General features: G+C 38.4%; 1 protein-coding gene across 2 annotated transcripts in view; it reads right to left on the bottom strand.

Moving 5' to 3' along the window:
• Positions 1-26,873, bottom strand: part of LOC108892258 (phospholipid-transporting ATPase ABCA1) — a 138,042-nt gene that overhangs the window by 57,712 nt on the left and 53,457 nt on the right. For both annotated transcript variants that reach the window (XM_018689711.2, XM_018689719.2), the window contains exons 20-32: positions 25,782-25,913; positions 24,931-25,070; positions 24,048-24,185; positions 18,941-19,155; positions 17,209-17,284; positions 14,794-14,996; positions 12,520-12,568; positions 11,705-11,812; positions 11,486-11,518; positions 10,696-10,835; positions 7,206-7,333; positions 2,973-3,071; positions 2,158-2,347 (exon numbers count right to left, since the gene is read on the bottom strand). In XM_018689711.2, coding sequence (XP_018545227.1) covers positions 2,158-2,347; positions 2,973-3,071; positions 7,206-7,333; positions 10,696-10,835; positions 11,486-11,518; positions 11,705-11,812; positions 12,520-12,568; positions 14,794-14,996; positions 17,209-17,284; positions 18,941-19,155; positions 24,048-24,185; positions 24,931-25,070; positions 25,782-25,913 — 1,651 coding nt within the window. The remainder of the gene's footprint in view (positions 1-2,157; positions 2,348-2,972; positions 3,072-7,205; positions 7,334-10,695; positions 10,836-11,485; positions 11,519-11,704; positions 11,813-12,519; positions 12,569-14,793; positions 14,997-17,208; positions 17,285-18,940; positions 19,156-24,047; positions 24,186-24,930; positions 25,071-25,781; positions 25,914-26,873) is intronic.

Genomic DNA, 26,873 nt, shown 5'->3' with positions numbered 1-26,873 from the left:
ATTTACTTTAAAACACTACTCAAAAGGCTTTTAAGCCACATTCCTGTATTTTAATTTGGGTTAATATATTTGGCTGAAGTAACAGAAATACACAGTGTCAAGACACACAGGCTGTAGCAACTATGTGCAGAATGAAGATGTGCATTAAAGGCTATTAATTATATTAAAAGTACATTGTGTTTTATCATATCATTATAATGTTAGTTGAGAAGCATATGTATTATTCTGTACAATGAATATACTAAGTTCTGGTAAAGACTAGTGCATTTATATTTTTCTCTAAATAAAGGTCACTACTGTGATTGTTTTATTTTGAGTTAATTCACTTTGATGTAAGTGGAAGATGTGAGGAACATTTGTTAAACTAATAGTCAGCAATTATAGTCAGTCAAAAGTCATCTGATTCTTAATCAAGTACTTGAAAGATCATGTTAGAAAACACTAGAAGAAGGGTAGGTATACACACAGAATGCACAGAGAAATCCTGCACACTTAGGATTTACTGCCCCACCATCCCACTTCTGCAATCCAGTTATATCAAGATTGCCCTGTATTCCACAGTCCAGTCTACGTGACTTATTACCTCATTTCCCCAAATGATTTTTGAGTGCTGATTGAAAGTTCTTGAAAAAATGTCCAGAAATGCTATGGCTATGAGTACTTATGACAAAGACATCCATTATGATTTACAACTCCTGCCAAATAACAGTTTGTCTGGCATGCTATTGAATATGAGCAGAAAGCTATCCAACCTGCACCATGACTTTGCATTACAACGTCCATCCATGCTCACCCCCAGCACTGGAAACACTTTTTTTCAAAGCACAACACCAGTACCAGCTGCTGTTCTTGCAACACTGCTCCGACACAGATTGCTTGTTTGTATGAATATGAAGACCGAAGTACAAAATTGTAAGTCAGATTGCTTGTAAAAGTAAGGCTGTTTTGCAGCCTCAGGTATAAGTCATCAGGATTCACTTGCTCCTTTTTTCCCCTCCATCTGGGGTAAAGTACCACAAACAAATTCTCAACCAAGGCTTATATATATTGGAAGATTTAGGTGGGGTTGGAAATGAGACATTCAAATTCAAATCTTTTCAAATGCAGACACATGCACAAAGCACAAGTAAACAGACAAAGCCATCGCAAATTAACTGACATTGGAGTGGAGGTGGCAACTTCTCAGTCTATTCTCTCTCAAGCTTAAAATTCTCACTATCATTGAAAGACAGGAGTGCATTCAGCTCCAAATGAGACAGTGCTTTCTCTCTGTATTGTGACTTATTCAGTCAGCAGATGGTGGCTGATGTCGGCTGGTCTCTAACTTGCTTATCGATCTGGGCCTGGATCAAGCCTCTGTAGGTCAGACCATGTAACATTTGCCCTAGCTGCAATAGGCCTGGTATATTGTTAAAGTAATAGCCTATAAAGGATTGGTATTGACTTGTGCAGGAGGAGACATGCAAACCTCCTAGGACTTGTGATCTGAGCAGAGAAGGTGAGATCCTTTGCAAGGTCTAAGATGCTAGAACTGCACGTCCCAAAGGATGCGACAGGGTGAAAGGTTGGCATATACCTGTGAGAGTAAAAGGACACTCTATGGATATATTTTAACAGATTTTTTTACTTGTACTTTTTTTACTGGTATGGGGAAAAAGCTGAATCACTGGCAATGGCTAATTCAGTGTATTTTCAGTGGAATCAATTTTGGCCCTGCTTTCATGCATGCACGCTAGTTCACAAAAGGGACGCAGCATAAAAGGCTGATTTACATTTTGCAATGCAATGCAAATTCCTTGTTAGTAAGTACCTTTACATTTTCAAATCAAAATGATGCTGACTGGGACTTTCAGACTGTAAGCCAAAAGCTTCCATGATAAGCATTTTTATTGTGCTGTTGTGTCACTGATTTATTTTTTATTTTTCACATTTAGACCATTCCACACTCCTCCTGCAGTTTATCCCTCTGTGACACACATTCAGTCAGTGTCTGAATTTGAGCAAAGAGCTGCACTGCCAGCCAGGAGCAGTAACCCCTGGTCTAGGCAGGGTTTTGCTCAAGAAACCTCACACCTAAGATCTTAACGTCATGTAACGGTGGCTCCAACTATCACGCTACCCTCCCACCAAAAGGCACAAATTCTAGCAGGGACTAACCTGCTGTGGAGGGAGGCCCCCGGCACCAGGTAGACAGTCAGGTAACATGATCGTCCGTTTTGGCGTGCTGCACTGACAGGATGGGGAGGGGTTAGACATGCTCCAGTTCCCGTTGAGAAAGATGTCGGTGATTGACTGATCTACGGACGGAGCGAACCAATCAGATCCACTAGGGGAACATGGTAATTTCCTGCAGGAAAACAATGAGGGTAATTTGAGAATTTAATTGGTAATAATTGATTCCTGTCAAAACCAGTCAAAAGTATTAGATTTTTAAAGACTGCTGAATTACCTCTGCCTCTGAATTAAAAGATGAGTGGTTTGTGTCTGAAGAACTTAAGCACAGTAAGCCACTCACAGCTTTTGGGATGAACCACGTGCGCTCCAAGCTCAGTACTAATTCCATTTCATTCTTAGGTTTAAAAATGGAATTCATTATTCAACTTATTCTGATCACGACGATGTGGAGAGGGTGTGAAAAGCTAATTATTTATTGATCAAATTTGTTCTTAGAAATTGGCTTTCAAAATCATGCACATCACTCCTTGCCAATGCTTTGGGTTTGCTGGCTTTTTTTTTTTTTTACAGCTGGTCCTGTTTCTGCAGCAGGATTCCTTGATGCAGGCACAGACACATGCTTAGACATGCATGACATGACATAAATAAGTGCACAGGTGCGTGACTTGTAGCCACGCATACACAGCTTGCAAAGTTGAACAATTAATGAGTACCATTTGGCATTAACACGTGTGCACACTATGGGACTTTTATGTCTGACTGAAGTCTGTTTTTTGGAATACTGGTTTACCACTTACGGTATGGGGTTTCCATTCATGCAGCGGGTTCCAAATCCAGGGTTGTTTACCAAGGTTTCCACCACTTGAGACACCTCCACATTATCCGGCCCATCGTTGCTGTATGTATTAGAAATACAATTAATGTAAATACACATGCAAACATTTCAATGTGCAATGTTATATCCCACAGTGGGCATACATCTCCTTAATCCATGAGCACCAGGCAATCTGTCATAAAGCCAATACAGCAGACCGAAAAGTCTTAATTGGGTCTTATGTTCTGACACAAGCACAAGTAAGAGAAAAAGAAATAACCTGGGTCATGGCCTCTTTCAGTGGAATCATGGTATAGCAGTCTTTACTACAAAAAAAATAGAATTAGCTACTGGCTAAAATATCAAGTAACACTATATGTGGCTATTGATCACCTCATCATTCTATTTATTTTTCTATTTTATTTACATTTCTGCTGTATTTGCTGCTGGAACGTAATTCCAGAGTCATCCAAGGATCATAAGTCGTCTAGTCTAGTTATCAAAAACACTTTGGCACCGATTGTTTCAAGGACAGCGTAAATTAGGCTTCAACACTCAATGACAATTGGGCTAATTTACACTAGAATTACTGTCTAGACATTCAAAATGGAAATACTAATCAGAGTCTTGGTGGTCATGACCAGTGCCAGCGCCAGAGTCTATCCTCAGTAGTTGAATTAATTTACAGAATAACCTTTGTAGCCTTGATACTATTCAGATGCTCAATATTTGCAACCAGACATCTTTAAGGTTATGTGCTGTGTTCACAAAGAGAAGACTGCCAACAGTCAATAAAAGCTGAGTTTACAATAAAATGAAGCTAACTCTTGACCTCTATTCTTACACTGAGTGGTTACACATTCCGCAGCATATTATTTGATATGAGAAGCCCTGAAGTTAGTGATATGTCGTGTTAAGTGTGTGATAAATGACAAGTAGTACAGCACTTGTATTGAATTAGTCTGAGTAACAGAAATCTCTGAGATCTCTGAAATCTGCCATTTTGTTTGGAGTACAATGAAATGTCACAATTGGTAAGGATTTTACAAGTCTTCTAATCTATCTCCCGTCACATCTGATTAAGATTTTATAAGTTGCCGTATCTGTTTTCCACATTGGCAAAGCACAGGAGTTTAGATGGCCATTAATCTTTAACATATCTTGACTTCCAAGAAGGCCTGAAAGGAAATGAGATGTGTGCACTGGGGGATCGGATGAGCTGCATTTCAAGTAAATATTCAATAGCAACGCTGCATGCCACTGGAGGTAGCTTAACCAGGAGTGAGAGAAAAAGCAATGGGTTTACCAGCCCTTTTCTTTTAGCCCAGGAGTCAAAACATGAATTCCCAAAATACCACTGACTGTAAAAGCCAGTAATCGGTGTGATGTGTACTTTTTCTCTCACAGATCTGTCCTGATGTGTATTTTTTGCGCAAGCACGTACTGATATGTGCCTGTTCAAGATTCTGTGTACAATACTTCGAAGCCTTTCATCATTATCTGAGTGTCCTGTACATATCTAAGCACCGAGTCTCAGTTAAACAATCTTCCCATTCCAATTTCATTCTCATTACTAACCACACACACTCTACCCTTTATCTTAAGGGTGCTGTGGGAGTTAAAACACAGTGTTTCATAAAGACCATCGTGATGGCTTTCTGCCAGCAGTGGCCACAGCCCAGCCAACCATTTGGATTAATACAGTGTTCATTGTCTCATTTAGAGGCGTCTCCATGAAGGTCACACGGTCATTTCCTTGGCCACCAGTGAATGCAACTGAAGTGGTGCGATTGTAAAAATGGATTATGTGCAGCCATCTGTTTTGCAATTAACAATGGCTGGGTTACCACGTTATTCAAGATAATAAAACTATTGAATAGTTCCAAAATGAAGACTTGTGCATATACACAGAAACAGTGGAACTAATGAATAGTTCATCTAGTCAAAATGAAACATCATGGACAAAGGAACTGAGGCAATGACAGAGCAAAGTCAAATGATGGCTATATAATAATATGGCGATCATGCCTCTAGAGAATATGAACCCAAAGAGTGTTTGGAGTGTAAATATTACCTTAAATATTCTGATATCTCATTCCAAAAAAACATCAATCCCAATCACCCTAAGCTAAAATGGATCATTAGCGTTTATGAGGTATATACTGTAGTGCAACAATGCACCTCTGAATGGACTTTTAAGATGAAAAGGCACACTACTTTTAATCACATAGTCATCACCATGTAGGGTCTTTTAAACTCACTCAAGAGAAGACAATATTTAGTAATTGGCCAAAGGGAATGTCATAAAAATTAAGAGCACAACAGTTTCAAAATGTATTGCACAAGAACAATTCACAAAAAATCCCATGAAAACTGAATGGGTGGTTCATGTTTTGATCATGAGACTGCGTGACAAGGTCTGTCGAGGGAGCTGGCTCTGACACAAACGATCATGAGCCTTGCTTGTGTGCCAGGACTGTTCTCCCACTTGTTGCAATCTGTAGTTCTGTACATGGCATAAAGAAGAGAATGTAAACTTATTTAAACATTATTTACTCTGATAAGTAAAGTCACATCAAGTGTCAGGACAGGCCGGAGATTTAGATGGCTGATGCTAAGTGTTAATGACAACTGCATGTACGACATGCAGTGGTCACAGTACAAACTGTTATTGCAAAGAACAGGGTTTTAATGTTTCAGCACCACGGAGAGAGACAGACTATTCTGAATGTTTGAGCACCATGGACAGAGAGAGGCACAGACAGACTGAATTTGTATGTTACAGCAATGTAGAAAAGAAAAAAACATTTAAATGTTTCAGTCTTATGAATTTGGCAAAGAAAAAAAAAGTGTAAAGGGAGAACGAAAATTGTTGGCAAGACAGCAGAGCAAAAGTTTGGAAGAAAAGCACAAAATTAGATTTTTGGACTACCTGAAAAAGAATAATTTTTTAAGAGGAACAGAAGGCACTGGAAAAGACTCTTCAGTGCATTAATTCTTCAAGTGTGGTGAATCATTTCAAGATTCTAGCCTCAGCTTCAAGGGAGGGGAAAAAAGTAACCACTACCAAAGGTTATAGCACCAGTGTCCTTAATGAGCTGCACGTTGATGATTGATTGATTATCAATGCTGTGAACTGATACAATGTGTATACAATCAAATGCATAAAAAAGTCAGGCAGTGTTTGTAACTTGTAACTGCATAAAGTAAATTAATAGTAACATAAAAGTATTTGAAGTTTTTCTGGACTAGAATATGTAGTATCTATTAGATCCTGTCAAATATGTCAACAAACACATGTCTCACTCTGACCAAGTCTTTAAAGTGATTTCCTGCAGAGTGCTGCCAGGAGGAATGAAATACCTGCAAGTCGGATAAGCAGCAACAGCTTCATGTCACAAGAACAGTCAGTGTCAAAATTAGTATGATGGTTTGGACAGGTGTTTTTACAGTATTTTTACAGTATGTTTGTTGTTACTGTCATGTTGCAGCAATTGTGAGCTTAATGGTGAGAATATGTACAGACTTTATCTGTAAAATCTGGAGACATTGTTTCCTCTAAGTTTTTGGCAAAGTCTTATAGACAAGTGTCATATACAGTCAATGTACATAGAGCAATATATTCTTTCTTAGTTTATTATTAGGGCCATATCTAATTAGGTGAGAGTCTTCCAGAAACGCCCTCACATCTGTGTGGTGTTGTCACGTTATTTATCTACATCCCCTACAGTAAGTCAAGTTTGTTCTCAACTTGTCACCAATTATGTCTGTGATTCTCAATGACAGAATATCGAGCTGTGGCCAAGGAGAGGACAGTGTCCAGATTGATGACCTCAGCAATGCAAAAATCTCTTGGCAATCAAACATCACGAGCAGCACTGTGACATCTTTTTCCTTTGATTTTCTATCACTGAAGTCTAACTTTCTTGCAGCGTTGCAGTAAAATGTTAATTTACTCAGCCATGTTTGCTGCAATAACTACCCAGTTCTTCTTCTATTATCCACACACCCTCTGCCTCTGATAACAGTAAACATCAATTGCCAGAGGATTCTTCCCTGGAAAAATCTTGTTGCTGTAATTGTTACTGTAATTATTGTATTATATCAGTCAGCGGTAGAGAAGATATTAAACTTACTGGAAAATGCCACATTTTTGTTGTGAACAAATCTAAATCATAATATGTGCTAAATTGTTCCTATGTCATCACATCATTACCTATAAAATGTGGTCTGAGGCAGACCATACATCCAGGGCTGCAGCTCCAGACTGGGATATTCAGCGAAAGGCGGGACGATGAGCGAGAAGATCAGAGACAGGCACACAAAAACAGCAGGCAAGACCACCTAGGAGGAAAGTAACGAGTTTCAAGTCAAAAATATCTCATTAACGTGGCTCTGCTCTGCTTAAGACATTTATCCTGCTACATCTGAAAACTCCTTTGAAGTTACAGAGTGAAATATTAGAGAAATAATAAAAAAAGGGGGTATTTTTTTCAGGGGAGTAACTGCCACAAACAAAAAATAACACAATGTGACAAACTAACAAAACTGTGCTATTTTAGTATTTTCAATTTCAGTTTAAAGGTGTCCCACTGGACACCAGAGCTAAAAGGAAACTACAAATCAAATTCTCTCCCTTGAAGCTTCATTCAGTCATGACGCTACAGTGTACAAGTGCAGCAGCACGTACATTATGTCATTTTAATTACACGAGTATGAGCAATACAATTATTGACAGTCTCCTTTAAATGAAAAACAAAACATTGTGGTCCGCACATGGGTGATACAGATGCAAGTTTATGTGTGTAAGCATGAAAGCCCAAGATTCAGTGCGAGATCAATTTCATCATCCCCCTCCCCGAGCCCCCTTACTGTCATTACATGCTCCAAAATGACTGATGCAATCAACAATAAAGCAGGACCACTGCGATAACGTGCGTGCATTAATATGCTCCCCACCAACTTGTTTGGGCTCTTCTGCATGCTTTATGAGTTTGATTAAACACTTCCAACACTGCCACCATCATCTGGCCACTCAGATATAATTAGTTTCTTGCTATTCTCTTGTCTTTTGTGTTATTATTATTTTTTTAAATACCAGAATCTGCCACGCTTCCCCTACCCCCCAGCCCTCTCTCCGCAACCCCATCCAATCCTCTTTTCTCCATTATGTAATTCTCTTTTCATTTCATTGTTAGAGCTGACAAAAAGGTCAGCTGGAAAAATGCAAGATATCTTTAATGTTTAATCACTTGTAGGTTGGAGCGTGCTCTGCAGCCAGGCAGAGGTTTGCGTACACTTGATTAATTGCAGGGCATGCAATTTGCCAGGCCAATTCAAGATGCTACAATTGAAAATCCTAAATTTACAGCATGGCCATGGAAATGTGCTTGGAAGAAAGATAAAGAGCAGCAATGAGACTGAAAAGCTTAATGGTAGACTGCAAAAGAAAGAACAATTCTTTTTTTTATGTTGCACACACATACACACACAAACTCTCTCTCTCTCTCTCTCTCCCTCAACAGTAATTGCAGGTGACAGCTGGTACTTCTTCCATTGAGAGAGATCTGCAAAAAACAGGGAGAAGTCATTATGCTCACAAAGCCAAAGCACTCCCATGAACAATGCATGAGTTTATGGCATTCTCAAGTTTAGCAAGGGATTTAAAGAAGAGGATAGGATTATATGCAAAATGGGTATAAACAAGAAAACACGATTAAGATGAGTTTTATTTTCTGCAAAGTCAAATGGCTCATTAGATTGAGTCTGTTTCCTCAACAAATATTTCTGTCTATCCAATTTCACTTGTGAATAATAGCTTTATTGATGTACCTTGTGTTTAAGGGGATAACAGCATCACCTTGGATATTTTTACAGTGTTAATGTGTTTTCTTCTTTTAACAGAATTCATACAAAATACAGCCTACAGTCAGTAAAACTATTATATCCAATGGAGAAATTATATTCACAAGATTAAACTAAAGAAATACAGCCACTTAAAGACCGCAAACTTCATGAGCCATGCTGTAGAGACAATTAGATAGAAAAACAACAGAAATATTCTGATTTAAAGAACATACATCATCTACTGTTTAACAGCTGGTGTTTGAATGGGGTGTTGTAGTAAGTTCAGTGAGAACCCTTCAACTCATCCACCGCAACATAACCAATAGCTGCTTCTCCCTGATTCTGACATTGCCAAGACTCGCCTGTCCACAACTTTCATCCCCATAAATCACTCCTTTTGTGTTACATGCCATAATCTCTTTTATATTCCCCTAACCGCTTGTATTCGAGGAGATTACCTCACCACACAATCATATCTGCTGACAATGGGAGCTGTTGACATGATGGGGCAGGGGGGGAGGAAAAAAAAACCTTTAGCCAAATGAATAAAGAGGGAGAGGTAGGAGGTGTGCCCTTGCAGACAATGTGCACCCTTGTACGTACACATTCACACACTTATCCTTCTATCCAGCTCTGCGTCCCCACTAAAGAGGGACGTCCAAGATTGACAGTGACTAATGGGGATTGGTACTGCAGCAAATTACAAGAAGAACCTATACACCTCACAAAGGTGAAACATCACTCTCCCTCTCTCTCTATCTCTCACTCTCATACACACACACAAACTGGATTGGATGTGCTGCAATTCAGTCTTTTTCAGTTATGATTATTTCAGCATCATGGCAGCTGTCATAACTGATGGCATTACATGATATTTCCATACACGATGAATCTAGATGGGAGGTGGCATGCATGTGTCAAAACAATTTAACTCAGAACACACTTTTTAGAACTTGGGAGGGAAAAAAAATAATTTAAGTACCTCGGAAATTGCTACTTTCCGAAATTGGTTTGGACTTGTTTAAATTGTGTCTGTTTATTGGTTTTGACTTTTGAAATTATGTTTATAGGGAACAAAATAATATAGACATACACTTAACAGGCTAATAGCAATCTGTCATCTCTGTAATTGTTATGCGATCAGTTTTAATACATAGCTAATGAAAACACATGATTAGCACATACTAAAATGAAGGAAAAACAAATCATGGGTGTCACTTCGCCTTTCTGGTGCCAATCAGGGCGATCAGGTAGAACTGATGGCACTCAAAAACACCTTTCAGTAACCTACTTTACACACAAATGTATTAGTGGCTTTTTGGCAACAGTAGGCGTGGCATCATATTAAAGTGAGAAGGTGAGACTTAAGAAATTCTGCTCCCAGATAGCGACACATTTCTGTTCCAAGAAAGTGACTGATCAGTAGAGCAACATTCTCTCCACAGCAGCAATAAACACTTGCTCATGCCGTCTTTAGCCTTCTTTGTCGCCCAGGTATTCTTTGTTATAACACATGCCGTCCTTTGGGAGGTAAAGATGAGTATTGTATGTGCAGTTCATTGACATCATGTTGCATCATTCTGGGTTCTGCTCCTTCACATTTTTCAGACTGTTCACTTTCATACTGCTTTCAGTGTCGATTTCTTTTCCAACAAGTTAAATTCCCCAACTAGTGGCTCCATCAAGATGGATGACAGGACTTTTCCCTCCAGATCTGAAATTAGCTTACTCCATCATATATGTCATTAACTGATTTTGAAAGCCAACATGTATTTTCATACAATCTTACCTTGATCCTCCCATGCAACTCTCCTAGTATAACCCTTCAATTCATCAATATGACAGACTGAGGCCATTACCTGGGCAATGAGTCCCTTGCGGCTCCTCCGGGCGTGGTGGAAGCGCTTGATAAAGAGCGCCAGGAACTGCCTCCTGATCAGCTCCCACCCAGTGATGACCGTGGATCCCTTCCCATTCACACTGGCGTTCTTCTTTAAGTCTGGAGTGGACATTAACCCACTGTGTTATTCATCATCTATGCATATGTATAAGCCCTGCTAAGCATGCTTTCCAGCACAGCTAATGTGCTGATCAAATATAACTTAAGTGTTAAACCTGCCAGTACTTCTACGTGCTTATTGCTCAGTGTAGCCTTTTTTTTAAACATATCATATTTGGAAATGCTACTTAGGCGTGACTCAGGAGGAAAAGGGTGATAAACAAGGGCTTTGTAGACACCTTGGTTTTATGTCTCACACTCTCCAAGAACACTGCTGCTGAAAAAAGCAGCACTATATTTTCACAGTAGTCATTAAGACAATAAAACATATTCTGATTGAAAACCATTTTTGTGATGAAGGACATTGTATAAAAGTGAATTTCTTTTATATGGGCAAAATTGAAAAGGTAAAAAGACAGGTTAGATAAAGTTGTACGGATTGGAGAGAAATTCTGTTTGAAAATTACTTATTCTCAGGATGGAGCTCTTGTTTATGCTCTCTTTTCAAAATGGCTACTGAGGTGAAACAGTCAAATTAAAGCCAAACTAAGTGAAGTTAATAATTGAAGAATAAATGGCGGGTAGAAAAACAGACATTCACTGGTGTAATAAAAAAGAACTGTGTGGCAAAGACAAAATACAGTACCTACCTTCAACTTTACTTGTGAATTTTTCCTTTAATTCTGCATGAGAAACAGAAAGGAACAAGACTCAGGCAATAATAGTAATCTTACTAAATGTCTATTGGAAATACAGTGATACCTGTTAATATTAGTAATCAGTTAACTCTCTGCATTGTCTAATAAATTCACTGATGTTTAATTGAGCTTCCTTCAGTGAAAAAGTTGATGAATAGATGATAGACTTGCCACTCAGTCCAGAGACTTGGTGTGGTGTGGTGTGGACGCTGGCGATGCTGTTCCGCTTGGATTCGCGGGAGCTCCTTTTGCAGTCTCTCACCAACAGCTCCTTTGTTGCTGTGGGAATACAAATAAGATATGTTGTTTTGGCCTGACCCAATTTAGGGTTATAAATAACATTAAGAATAGCTACCTGCCCTGCAAGACGCCATGTTATTCCCTGTAAAAGCACAAACCCAGGTGTTTCAGGAAGGTGAAGGGATTTGATTTTGAGATAAACTAAGAAGTGAAGTTGTTTTCGCGATGGATACAAACAAAAACGCTGGAAATTGGGGAGTGGAGGACTCACCCAGTGACGTCAATCAATGAGCAATAAGACTTAGAAAATGCAATATTATTCTGTGAGTGTTCAACCTAACACAGTATGATTAAGAAGCATGATTGTTTAATGTTGAAGGCAGAGCACAAGTGCCTTGTGTGGCAGCCAGATTATGGCTGAAAAGTGGAGAGATACAGAGTTAATTCCACAGTACATTAGAGTGTTGTCTGCTATGACAACAATGGTGGCAAAATTGTAGCTCAAACAAGGAGATGTTAATGTTAAAAGAGAAAAACTGTATAGCTAAGGATTTACTGACTTGATGTGATCTGGTCTATCACACAGGTGTGGCTGTCCAACCTGGCTCTGTAGCTGGCTCTGCTAACACAATGTATAAGTTATGAAAATGACCTTTGACTAAGCTACACTAGTGTTACCCAACAGATACACATGACGATGTTACCCCCCTGGCATGTGTCAGCATGCATACATCTTGTCACCTTACTTTGTATTTCTGCATCCACTCCAGTATCTTCGGCCACTTTAAGAAATATCTGTGAAAATAAAATATTTATGATTATACGTAGTATCTTATGACATTTATGGTATATTTCCATCACCTTATAAGCATGCAAACAGGATGAATGCAAACCAGTGATGCTGCAGTGAATGTGTTATTTAAGCTGCTTTCATGGCTAGAACTTGACCTCCCACCTAACTGAAATTTAACTCATTAAGTGTACACAGATTTGACGCAGAATCCAGTTACCCCTGTCAAGGTTTTGCTAAGAATTAGACCGGGGTTGTGCATCCACAGAGACTCTAACCTTTACTTGACTACCTGCCAACTGGCCTCTCTAAGAGAAGTGCCCTCCTTGACTTAATTTATTAATTCAGGCCATATGTCAAAATAAATAAATCAACCTATTTGTGAAATATTTCCAGGCGACATTTCCTTATTTACATCTGCTGTGCATGTTAAACCCCGCTTTGACATCTGCTCTATAAAAAGTCTCTTCACACTTCTGGGAGAGACTGATTTTATGTGAATTATTTCAGTCTAAACTACATAAAAAAGAATTACTGACATCATATAACATTCAAAAATACAGCTACTTGAAAAAGCAATTCATCACAATGACCAGATTAAATGTTATTATATGACTAACTTCCATGAAATATACTATGTATCAGCGCTTGTTTATTAGTACCGTATACAGAGAATCATTGCCTATTTTCAGCTGATGTGTGTTTGGACTTCAAAAGAAAACATGGATGGGTGAAATAACCTTGTCGTGTCTCAATTTTAGATACTCAAAAGGAATTATTCACATCGCCTGCAGGCCATGAGTGTCTGATTCATGTCTGAGTTACATGAAAAGCATTTGCCAACAGTCACTCAGTTTTATGATCCAAGACTCGTCTGCATGCCAAACATACAGCTTGAGTCATCTGTTTATGAGAAATAAGACCATGTACTGTATGTGTAATAATAACATTACAATATGCAACTGCAAGTAATATGCAACAGTGCTTGACTAAAGCCTTTTCTGTACCTATGTTATATAAAGCTGGTGATATTCAGTATGAGCAAATGTGGTCTTACACAGTTTGATGCACTTCGTAAAAACAGGTACTTTATGTAAGTTTGGAAGGTCGAGCTTTAAATATTTTGGAAATTCGCCTCCTTTTTCTGGTTGTAGATGTCATTTTGAAAAGCATGTATCTCCAATTGTCAACTTTTCATGAGCTGAGAAAAAAACCCTTATTTTTGACTTTGTGTTTTTGGCTTACTCAACAGGTCTTTTATGGTTTATTTAGCTTAAGTGGTAGGATATTTTCTCTTGACCTGTTAAGGTACACTTAAACCTTCAGTTTCCCTAAGAAAAATAAATTCTGAGATACATGGCTCTCTTTGGACAGCAAAGATTTTCTCATCACGAAGGTCTTTCATCCATCATGGCAAACAGAAACAAAAAATTTATGACATAAACATGATGCAAAAAGCTGAAATATGAATCATATAAAATCTAGTAAGAGATTAAAGCCACTATGTGGGAGAAATATAAACATAACTAAACATAATGACCACATGTGGTCTGTTCCAATTTGTCGTTCATCCATATTTCATTACCAACTTAAGATCTGTTTGCTTAAGAGTCAGGCTCAGGAGGAGCTCCGTTTCAACCATTAATACAGTGCATGTCATGCAGCATGGCTAAGAGCACAGATTTCCAAGACTGTGTGTAATTTATGTGTAAAGCCTACAGATGCTGTATGTTTTCTTATCATGTTATTATTTGACACAAAAACAACAAGTGAGTTGATCCCAAGGCTATGCTATTGATTGGTTACTGACATGCTGGAACAGTGAATGGAACAGACCTGTTGTTAATGTTATGATTTACACCTGTTCACCTGCTTTGACTATGCTATTTATATTCTAGACTTCACAGTTTTTAAGCTATTACCTTAAGTTTAAAGTTGCTTATTGTGACCATCTAAAAGACCGGTGTAATTTGTGACTAAAGCTTTGATTGCTGCTGAAAGACTCTGAGAAGCAAAAATAGAGAAGAAGAAGAGGAAGGATGAGGAGAAAAAGCAGTGAGAGTGGCATTAAGTGAAGTCGCAGCAATAATAAAAGAAAAAGAAGACAAAGAAAGAAAAGAACAAGCGTAACTTTGTAGGTGTACTTTTATGTTCTGATACTTAGGCAATCTCTCTATATGTCTACATGCTTGTATCTCTAGTAAGGCTGTCAATCCCACGCTTAGTGTACCTCCTCCAGTGTGGTGTCAGAGATGCCGTAGCTGGTCAGACCGAGGTCAGCCATGGCCAGGTCGAGCTCTTGGAAGAGCAGAGCAAAGGTCCCATCTCTGGCCCCACCATAGGGCAGTATGTAGGTGATCTCTTGACCGATGCTCTCCAAGAAGACCGCCTCGGGGACATGACGCCGCACAAGCTGACCCACGGCTGTCAAATCTGCCGGACGCACAGCCACAAAAGAGCAACAACACAAACTATGCCACTATAGTGAGACTGTACACACACAATCAACAGACCCTTGGAAAAATACGCATTCCTATCCCTCTTTTTATGTATGTTCCATCATTTCTGAGAAAGTTATTTGTTAGAGTGATATAACAGACAGAGAGTTCAAGAACAACTACCCCTACCGGCTGCAAAGAAATACAAAATGAAAATATAATATATTCAAATAAACTCAGTGCTGATACAATGTAATACCAGAGAGACTTCACAGAAATGTTTTTTAAATTACTGTGCAACATTTGGGATCACAACAGACCTGATGCTCTGACCTTTAAACATACTGAAACACATCAGTGGACATAATTCTCTCGCCTCATCTATTCTGAAGCTGGGTCTTAGCAAGAATCAATCAGGACAGTGTTGCAGAATGCGCCACATCCATTATTGATCCAGAACCTCTCATACATAATTACTGCAGCTTAACAACCAACGGCTTGGTGCTTTATGAAGAAGTAAATGGGTCTCCTTCACACATCAGACTGAATTATTTGTGGAAAATGTGTGTGTGTGTTTCTGTTTGTTGGTGTGTGTGGTAATAGAGAGAAATGTGCCTGTCACTTGTGGAAATATGATTACTTATATGGTACTGTCTGGCTTCTATGTGAACATCATGTGTATAGTAATTTTGAAGGGAGGAGCAGGTTTTATTTTGATTTATTCTCCATGCATAATAACCTGGAGCCCACCTGAAAGTTTTCTTCTGATCATGACTTGCATGAGCACGTTTGTTTACGTCCTCAAGACTAAGAATGATCAAAACAAATCAAATAACCAGCATCATATGATTTAGTCTCTGTTTCTGCCGTTTCTCCACATTTCTGTAGAATTCCAGTCAAAAAACAGGAGCAAATTTAAAGCCATAAAACACTGTACTGTAAACTGAGTGATTATTTGGTTAACTCGGATTAAGCTACTCATGGTTGTCAGTTTTGGAGTGGTTTGTAAAATCCTCAGTTTTAAAATTTCTAAATATATAAATAAGATTATGTAAAATGAGATGACATTGATAAACATGACAATAATATATTAGGAAATTACCAAAAATATGCAATTAAAGACTCGATGATCTGATTTGATTTGACATTATCAGAAATAATGAAGGCGAAACTTAATTTAAATCGATTGGTTTGTATTATTCTGAGTATTCTACAAGACATGTGAGATACTCAAAGGTATTTGTTTCTTTGTCAGCTGTATTTAAGGAAACATCTACCCTCAAACATTACTTTACAACATTGGGAAAAGGAACTGTATAAGGACACAATAAAAGACAATAAAACACTAAAGCTAGACAAATGGACTAAGCAAAAGCAAAACCATTAGTTGAGGATAGACGGGTATACTTTGTAGAGATAAACTGTATATGTTTGGCTAATGTCCACTTATGTTTTATGCATGACACTGTATTAGGATAACAAGGCTGAGCTTCTTGAGCTTCTTTGTTTTGTGCTTGATAGGCAAGTCTTTTGTTTCATTTGTGTTTTTGTTGTTAGGTATCTGAGGTGTATTGTGTATGTGATACATATATAGTATATATATGGTATATACTGTATATGGGTATATATGGGAAATCAAAGTAAATAAATAATTTAAAAAAGGGAAGGAAGCCTTTTGTCAAAAAAATGTTAAATTCAAATGTCCTTTATTTTTCTTAATGTCTTATAGTTTTCTGCACTCACAAAGCTGTCCTAACACTCTCTATCACTAAAAATGTCCCATTTGTATCCAAGACCTCACTGGGACTTTAAAGAGCACTCTACTAGTAGTGAGAACATTTCAACAGCATCTCAAAGTAGCAGCTACTTCACTACCTCTATGGAGTCTATTTGTCTGCTACTGAAAACGTGGGGAAAAAAATCTCTGAGCTAATGGATCCTCAGCACACATTTTGAGAAGTTGTATGGTTACTGTTTTCCTGTTTTAGAACTGTTCACAGACTCGTGTTGTTTTGAGAAAGGCTGACACGGAGGTGAGTCACCTACACTGCCGCGTGTTATGATAACTTGTCTAATAATACATACATATATATGAAGTCAGGCACAATATTTTGTTATTCAAATGTAGGTTTCATCAACTTTTTCACGTGGCAAAAATTTGTACAGTGCTGATCTGAAATTGGTAATAACAGAGATAAAGTTTCTACCTGAGGGATCAGAGCTGCTCCAGCTTTGGCTGCCGATGCCATCGTCTGGACTGCTCCTCGAAGGACAGTCTTTCTCCTGTTAATCAGAATTGGATTAGAAAGGCTTTATCATTGCTTACCACTTAGAATGATGAACAGTGCCTCCTTGACAACTCCTGTCCAACATTAATCAAATAATGGATGCCATCCACAAGTTTCTATTTAATTGCTCTAAACACAGCTGTATACAAGCAACAGCAGGGAATGTGCTCAACCTGTAATGGAACATGAAACCACAATCTTTTCAATCTTGTACAGAAATGAAGATGACATTTTAATTTCAACAAAGGTTGAATAAGCCTTAAACTACTTTTCTAAGAGCTCCTCCTTAAAGTACATCACTAAAATGAGATCAAGACAATCAAACTTGGTCCAGCCCCCTTTTCCTAGTTATATTGCCTTTGTAAATGCAAAAGCCTCCACCAAGTTACAAAGTTGTCATCCAGGAAAGGGGGGTACTATTCTACCTTGCCCACAAATGTGTTTGCATGTTTATTTATTTATTTCAAACAAATGACTCCTCTCACCTCAAAGAGCCCGCAGACTAATGGTAATTGCTCTAGCCCTGCTGGCATCAGTGCATCTTGTTCATTTGCTCCTATTGATTAAAACTAAGTGTGTGAGGCACCATTGGCGAGCAAAAGCGAGAATCACCCCTCTCCCCGGTGACAATTAGTATCATCCAGCACGTAGGCGTTTGCCAATTCTCATGCTGGGAGAGACTAAACACAGATCATTATAGGGGGAGGGTGGCAAGATAGAAAGAGAGCACTCAGGACTGTCAGAGAGCGCCACGTTTAATAATAGACTAGAGAGAGGTTACTGTTGTGTCAAAGGGGTTTGCAGCTTAAGCTCTTTTCTTGATATATAAAGTCAAAAAGAATGATCCCCTTCCAATTACAGCAGACATATGTGAAGTTATTTAAATGAGGACTAAAAGGAAGGGTAATTGGGTGGTCAGGCAGGGGTCTTAATCACCAAATTTGTGTTTATCTGAAGATAATGAGACCACACAGGCAGTGTTGTGTCTGTAAACAGTCATATGCACTGTTGAAACATCCTTGAGAATATCAAACAATGGCTTTCGATAAATTACTCTGCAGAATATTAATATGTGTTATTATAACCCTTTTAATCACTGAGCAAAACAAGTCACATTACCCAGTGTTAAATATTGGTTAAAAACACAAATATAAAAATGGTGTTACCATGGCCTAGTGGAGACACATACCATATCATCAAAACATGGTATCTTTGTTTCTTCCCCCTTGTTCTACCCCCATGTTTCCTTTCTGTCTGTCAATTTTCTATAAAAGGCAAAAACCCAAAACATGGTCTAAAGTAGGCAAAATTATAACTTAAAATCTGTAAATATCTCATTTGAAAATAAATAAAAAAGACTGCAAATTTTACAAGGCATTTAGTGCAAATTTGAAATACATAAAACCAAAACTAATGAAGAATCTGAAAATCTGGTGTGGTGTAGGCCAAATAGAGTGAAAACATACAGTATTTTACCATCTTTAAAAAAAATAAAAACCAAGGCTTCTACTGGGAAGACGGTTAGAGATGCTGTATCAGTGGACAATAACAGTAACAAACTGCTGTTAATTTCTAAAAAGGGCATTCCCAGTAAACTGAGCCTTCAAAATCTAATCATTACCCAGAAATTACATATGCTATTTGTTCATACCTCAATGGGTTTACTGTGAATAATACCATTACGCTGAGCTGTCATCTTTTCAGCCCCATCTCGGACCAGAGTGAGGTAGTAGCCGCTGCCAAAACATTTCTTCAGGAAGAGTGAGGAGCCACAGCAACGCATTTTGCCGTGGGAGATAATGGCAATGCGATCACCTAAGATGTCTGCCTCATCCATGTGGTGTGTAGACAAAATGATGGTGCGACCTGAAGAGAGACAGAAAGAGAGACTCGATCGATGCCACCTGAATGCACACAGTGAGAGTGTGTGCTGTATCTGAAGTGGTGGTGTGCACACTTGTGTGTGAGTCACAGGCAGTATGTCTGAAGTAAAGAGTAAAAACACTAGATTGCAGATATAAAAAGTTAAAGCACAGCCTGGAAATAAAAAAAAGGCATTTCTGAAGCATTTTTCTCGTAAGATCTTGTTTTATTTGAAAACCGTCATTATGAAAAAGAGGCCTGACAAGAAAAGATGCCACAGATCAAAAAAAAAAAAAAACTGTTCAAATCAAGCCAATAGCACAATCTGTCTCTGCATGGTAGTCGCTTTTCACCTTACTGCTGATTCCACCGTGTTTTTTACCCATGCTTATCCACATGGCAGAAAAGCAAACTCCAGAAGAGTGTGTGGGTGTGAATCTGGGACAAAATTAAAATTATGAAAAAGGCCACCTTAAGCCTACTTTCCAGCGTTTCTGTGAGACCACATTTTATTCCAGCGCTCCCTTTTGTGCTGCGAGTCCTTTGATTTGAGAGGCATCAAACTGAGCACAATTGCAGTGACAACTACGGCATGCATTGCAAGGTTATTCACAGGTTTTCTAATCCTTTCATATCATGCTGTATCAGATAACACATATTAATTATCACATACCCCAGAAATCAAAAAAGGGCTAGATCTGTAATGAAGTCACAGCATGGTCATGTCTCTGCAGACGACATGAAAGCAGATCACAGAGTTCTGGGTAACTTTTGATCCAGTCATGTTTTAAAACAGAAAACATTTAACCCAATACCTTTATTATTAAGTGACAAAGAAGGAAACCCGCTTAGATGCCTGTAACTTTGAAAAGACTGTGCTCTGTCAAGATAAATTAGATATATATTTTTTAGAGCTATTAAGGCCTAAAGAGTCTGGTAATTACAGCTGAATTTTTAGCCATGCCAGCTCTATGGATGGCAATGCTCAGCTGCAGTATGTGTTGAGTACTAATTAGGAAGTACTAGCATGCTAACATGTTACATGTTAAATTACATGTTAAATTAAGATGTTGAATGTGGCAAACATTATACTGGCTTAACATCATGTTATCGTGTGAGCATGTTAGCATGCTGAAGTTAGCAACTAGCTCAAGTATAGCCTCACACAGCCAATAGCATAGTTTGGTCCTCTTGAACAGTAAGTATCAGACAGAGATGACAGGTGTGTCATATCAAGCATGTTAATCTCAAAACATGATAAGGAGATATATTCTCAGTAAGCAGCTGACTAGATGGAGTTTTCTCCTTTGCTTCACTGAATTTGTCAGTGTTTGTTGCAAAAGGTCAGGTCCTCTGCTGAGCATGGCGGCTTTTTTTTTTTTTTTTTTTTTTGCACTGTGCTAGTTAAATCTGTATCCTCGCAGGTCATATTATCTCAGGGACAAGGACACACTCAGAGGTCATTAGCCCAATGCAGCCATTTTGCTTGGCCATCTATTTCCGCGACACCTCCCCAGTCCACCCACCCCACCCCACACCTTCTTTGTGCCCTGCCACCAGCTGAGCTGCTAAATCCATCCCTTCTCAGTTAAGTATTGCTGCCTTATGCTATGCCAAGCAAGTCTGGATCCCTCTATATACAAAATGCCCGAGTTGAATGAATGCCCACAACCCAGTCAATTTAACATATGGGGGAAAGAGCTATGCTTATGAAGGGGGGGGGGGGTTTGAGGAGATTGCTTGAGGTTTAGTTTGACTGAGCCAGCTCATTTTGTATGGGATGCTCAAACTCACAGATGATTTTCCTGGGGATTTGTTGTGGTTTACAAGGAAAAAAAAAATAATCAAAATGCACTGCATCATCCGTGAGTTGGGAGCAAAATAAATGTGTTTGGACTGCAGATGGCCCACAAAGGTATTCTGATTTATAGTGTGTTGTGGCGCATTACAGCACAAAGTGATATATCAAATGGAGTTGGGTGTGTTCAGGTAAATTGGTAGCACCCACACAACGTACAGAAAAGTGAGGATGGAAATGTGGTTTCTGTTATTTAGCTTCCTTTCCTCTAAATCAAGCTGATAGGAATGGATTTCACAGTGGTTGAGTAAGGCCGGACAGATATTATGTACATTGGCAGTAAGATGAATTACTGGATAAAACTGTATTAACTGCTGTTTGTCAATTCAGATCAATACATTTCAAAATTACCTTGCAGTTTACAGCCCATCCACTGAGTCAAAAGAAACAGATGGCCTTGTAGTTTTGATTAAAAGCCGCCCAATGTAGTATAAATGAATAAAAAATCAGCTGGTGGTTTTGTTCACTTTAAGAAAACACCTGAATGTAGTCTATTGACTGGCACAACTGAAGCTCAGATGTGGTTACTCCAAGACATCTGAAACTGTTTTGTGAGAGTTACACAGGTTCAAAGAACATTTTTCTATTTGAATATTGCTTTTAATGTTATATGATGTTTGGAAAAAACTGCAGCTGAGTGATTACAGCTTGCTTCTGTCTGCCCCTACATCATATTTCACTGGAAAAAAAAAAAAATCTTCAGAATGGCATTCTTCCTATGTCATGAAAACAACTATAAGAAACAACAATATAAGAAACACAGGCTGATACATTTTCATGTCATTTGTACTGCAACATTGGCTTCAACAGTACATTAATCTGTATTCCTGGGGAAAAAAATGCATTATGTACAATACTTCAGTTTTTCACAACTGCCAGAAAATCTCTAAAAAATGCATGTAGCTGCAATCAGAGTCTATAATAAATGGAGCTGATACAAACATCCAACTTAAATTTCATCAGTAAATTTGTTTTCAAGGTAATTCTTGGAAGAAAGAAAACTATTCTGCTTAGTGACAGGATTTGTAATGACACACTTAATATTTAATTTCAGTAATGAAATAAAGAAACTGAATACCTTTTCTCTCCTTCCATGAATAATTTTCTTTAAATACTTCATTCAAGTCAAAACTGTCCAAAAGTTATATTTTGTTTCATATCTTTCAGAAGTGTGAGACGAGACACAGGAATAAAAAACAATGATATTAACTAATGACAATGTTTCCCACATTTTCTCTGGGCCTCTCACAAAATCACCAGCCTATATGTGACAGATTCACAGCCTAAATGCATCATTCGTTGTGCCAGTTTTCAATGTGGTATTTAAGATTATCAATGCTATAATATATTGTTTATGGCATATTTTGAGGAGCAAGTTTATGTAATTTAACTACGTAACTACTGCTGAAATCCTTATAACCAACTTGAGGAATGTTAATGTTTTTACTCTCTGATTACATGGCTGCTGATACAAGCTGTTAAAATGAGAAATTCAGTGAGGATGTGGGTAAAATCGATGTATATAACACGCTTCATTAGCTATGTAATCTAAAATGTATTTTACTGTGTATGTGTATGTGCATCTGCAGTTTGTAAAATAAAAGGTCATGGCAGTAAAAGAGCTATGTAAGATGAGAAAGAAAGACAACAGGGAACAAAGCCTTTCAGGGCACCAAGAAAGGCTTGTTAATTGAAGTTATCAATTACAATCAATAAATCAGGTGATAAAAATGATGCTGTTGCAGCAAAAACATAAAGGCTGAAGGCACATGGCTGAATGTATAAAATCTGTTACACGAATAACATCCTAAAGGCCCATTTTATAACATAATGAGTGGGGTAATTTAATAGTAATCAACTTCCAGTAATGGCTAATAATTAAATATTCATAATTTGCTCATTTTTACTTTAAATCGTCACCTTCTGTGGTAATTTTCTAACGAAACATGACAAAAGAGACATTAAAAGCCACCTTAAATGCAAAAATATGAGGAATAATCGAAAACCAACACACCACCATATTAGCATTTTGATGACCATTTCCTACTTATTACAAGATAAATGAAGCATATTCATCTTAAACATACACTAAGGGCTTAATTTAAACTAGAAGTGAACGTGCAGCATGTCCATGTTCCTTTGTACCTGGAATGTTAAGACAGAGTTTGAACTATCATCAGCCAAATAAGTCCCTGCTGAATTTAATGAAAACAACACCCACTTAGGGCAATCTGGTCAACTTGTCAGTGTGAAAAACCTGCACTGTTAATTATCTATGAAGAACCACAATATTAAGTCCAATTTCAGCCTTCAGCTTTTTCATACAAATAGACTGCCTGTAGCCTTTTTTGCTTAATGACAACCCTTAGTAACATTGTGGTGCAAATAAGACTCGAGAGGCACAAAACATGACTCATTCAACCAGCCAGAATGTGGGTGTTCTCATTATAACAGAGTTATCTCCGGCTCCCAATTGGAGTGAAAGGACTTGATTAGAGAGAGAGAAGCTAATGACACAGTGAGGGCGGAATGTCACTCAATGCACATTAAACATTTAGACATCTGCTGAGAGAATGTGTTACTATAATGTCCATGTCCTGCTTACAGCCACTAGCAACCACATAGTATATAAGGCCAGAGAATGACAAGCTGACTGATACGGCAGACAATTAGGGACTCTGTTAAATAGCAATGTCAATTAAAGTTTCTTGGATTCACTTGTCTTCACTTGCATTTCAATCTGTTCCAGTACAAATTAAAATTTCTCTCCACCCACAATTAAGTGTCACAGAGAGCAAGGCTAAGAAAATAACTTTTTCGAGTTGCACTAGATGGTTCATTACCTTAACAGCTCTCATACTGGATACATTTGAGCCTTGTCAGTTAAAAAAGTTCACCTTGAGTCAAGCTCAGTTTTGGAAAGTTTCTTAGTTTGAAACAGATCAAACATGTACTCTGTGCATTCCAGTCAATCCTGAAAACAAAAGGGACTTCAAAGCCTTTAGTGGAGCCTTGGGTCTTACCACTGATCCCATACCTTGTTTGTACTTTAACAGCAGTTCCCAGATACCCCTGCGGGCATAGGGGTCCACTCCTGCTGTAGGTTCATCTAAGATGACGATTTTCGAGCCGCCGACAAATGCTATAGCCACAGACAGCTTCCTCTGCATGCCACCTAGAAGACAGAACAATCTGTATCAGCTACAGTATCTTAGTGACATGTTATGTCCTAAACGTGTATTTTTATGGCAAAAAATGTACAAACTGCAGCTGACATAAAATGGATACTCATCTTTGTCCTCAGGTAATAAGCATTCTGCCTGTAATAAGTGAAAAATCCTGCACAACCATCTATCAGCGTTAGGTTTGGACACAATATTGGGACTGATTATGGAATAAATGTGTCGAGATGTGACTCTCCATGTTTTATTGTCTTTTGCATGGTGCAAAATGATTGATGGCAGGGAAGTAGATACACCTTACTAGGGTTATTCCCTTCTCCACTCATAGCAGGCTCTTCAAAATGCATCCAATGTAGTGCTAATGTAGTGGAAATGTCAGCATAGATCAACCTTGAAAGTCATATTTCAGTGATTTTGCTCACAAGCAATCTGTGACTGGGGACAATTTATCAAGCAGGACTTGCTCATGCCCCCCAGACAATGAATTACAACCTGTGACACACTGGTACAGTGCATATGTACGTTTAGACAGCCGCATGCAGAGGAGTGGTTTAACCTTATTCAGAATAGAAAATGATAATCTGCAGATGATATTCCTTCCCAGGGGAAATGAATGTGCCAAGCACACAAACGTATGCACACATCAAAAACAAAATTTACATCTCTGCCTAATTTCATTCAGACTTTCTGAGACACATAGCTCCAAAAAGATGTCAACATACACGCATACAGACACACCTGACAGGTTCTTAGCAAGATCCTTCCGTTTATGTGGTAAACCAACATCCTTAATCATCTGGTCCATCTCAATTTTCACCTCATCACGGCTGTGTCCTTTCAGCCGAGCGTAGAAGTAGATGTGCTCCTCCACTGTCAGCCTGGAAAGGTGAAAATAATATCACAACGCCCATTTGATTGACATGTGAGGAGGCATGAGTGACCAAGGAGGGTGTCTCATGTCACCTCTTCATATGCAGTTGTTTGAAATATCCAAAGCATCACATTTAAGTATTTTGCAGGATGACCTAGCTCCAGTCTAACTGCACTTTTGTGAGGTGAAGTAAAGAAAAGTCTTGAATTCTATCAAAACTTACTCACAGGTCAGAACATAGTATGTTGTAACATCTACCTCATTGTTTGCATGAATATTTTAGCTGTATTTAATATAGATGCTTTGACTGTCTGGGATTAATATTAATGAAAGTAATTTGCAGGTGCTCAGCCATAATTATGATGTAGGACTTGTGTCAAGTTGCAGTAGTCAGTTTGTGGAGAGAGAGAAAGAGAGGGGACTCTAAAGGTGAAATAAAAGACTGAATAATAGCTGGAAATGATGCTATTAGGAGAAATTTAGTGGATGGAGTGAACAAAGTTCATTTCATTTTTTAACATAAAAAGGTAAAGGGATAATGATGTGTTGATGTGAAAAATAAGCCGAGACTGAGCCCTCATTATACATATGATTAAATTGCTCTGTAATGATTTTTTCAACCTTTCTTCCTCTTTTTTAATAAACCAGAGGCAAAACATGATTACTCTAATGGCCAGCTGATAACGCGGGTGGATGGCTATCTGCTAAATTCACTCACTCATTGAATAAGACATTGTGCTGTGGGCACATTCCCAAATACTTCCGGATGCTGTCCATGTCGGTGTGGATGTCATATCCATTGATGAGGGCCGTGCCTGACGTAGGCGGGAACAGTCCTGTCAGAATTGACCTCGAGAGAAAAAATAAAGGACATAAACACAACACATATATCCTGATCACACATCTTGGGGATTATTTCAGGGTGTTGATTTTTACCTCATAACAAATAGAATCATATGAAAAATGGTAGAACATAATGGCGAATTACATTTATTCCTAGCTCCATTTAAACATGTTTGTCAATAGACATTTTGTTCGATTTCCCAACATAGTCTAATTTAATTTTCATAAAATAGCTGAAAAGATTTTTCTGTCACAATTACTGAAAAATGGAACCAGCACAGTACTGCTGTGGAGCACTGACTGTCCATATCCTCTCCATTAACTTGTGTTCAGTCTCATGTCATTAATAATGTATTAATTACGGACTAGCCTGAGCAGAAAAATACTAAATGCCAAACAAAAGGCAAGATCAGAACAGTTCAAAAAATAAAAACAAAACTAGTTTAGATAAAAATTTCTGCATGCACCAAAAAGCAGGATTTGTGCACAAATTCAGTTGTAACACTGAATCTCACAAATAGATAGACAGATACTCTGGTATCTCTCTGGAAATGCATCCGCACAGAGCTTCAGTGTGTGACAGAGTCCTTCCTCCGTCCTTTCTGTTATTGTGCTCTGTTATGTTTCGTTACAGTGGCTCAGAGCGGATGTCTTCCCCTCAGCCCTTAGTCTTGCATCACTTGCTCTCTCTCTCGCTCATTCTTTCTGGGCCACTGGCTTTCATTTATTTGCTGTCATCCTAGGCCCCTTCCAACCTTTCCACTATTTTTTAAACAGCAATTAGATAACTCTCACTATCAACACAACAGCTGACTCTGTGTGATAAATGTCCTCTCAGAAGATGTCACTCTTTGAAAGCAGTGACCACTGAATTAATGTAGCGACAGTACAGTCGGCATTGTGTACAAGTTAGATTAGTTGCACCCTGTGAAATTACATGAACACTGAGCCAAGTGGCAACACATGG

This window comes from Lates calcarifer, linkage group LG15 (genome assembly GCF_001640805.2).
Source record: "Lates calcarifer isolate ASB-BC8 linkage group LG15, TLL_Latcal_v3, whole genome shotgun sequence".
Taxonomy (NCBI): domain Eukaryota; kingdom Metazoa; phylum Chordata; class Actinopteri; family Centropomidae; genus Lates; species Lates calcarifer.
This window is presented reverse-complemented; position numbering and strand designations above follow the sequence as displayed.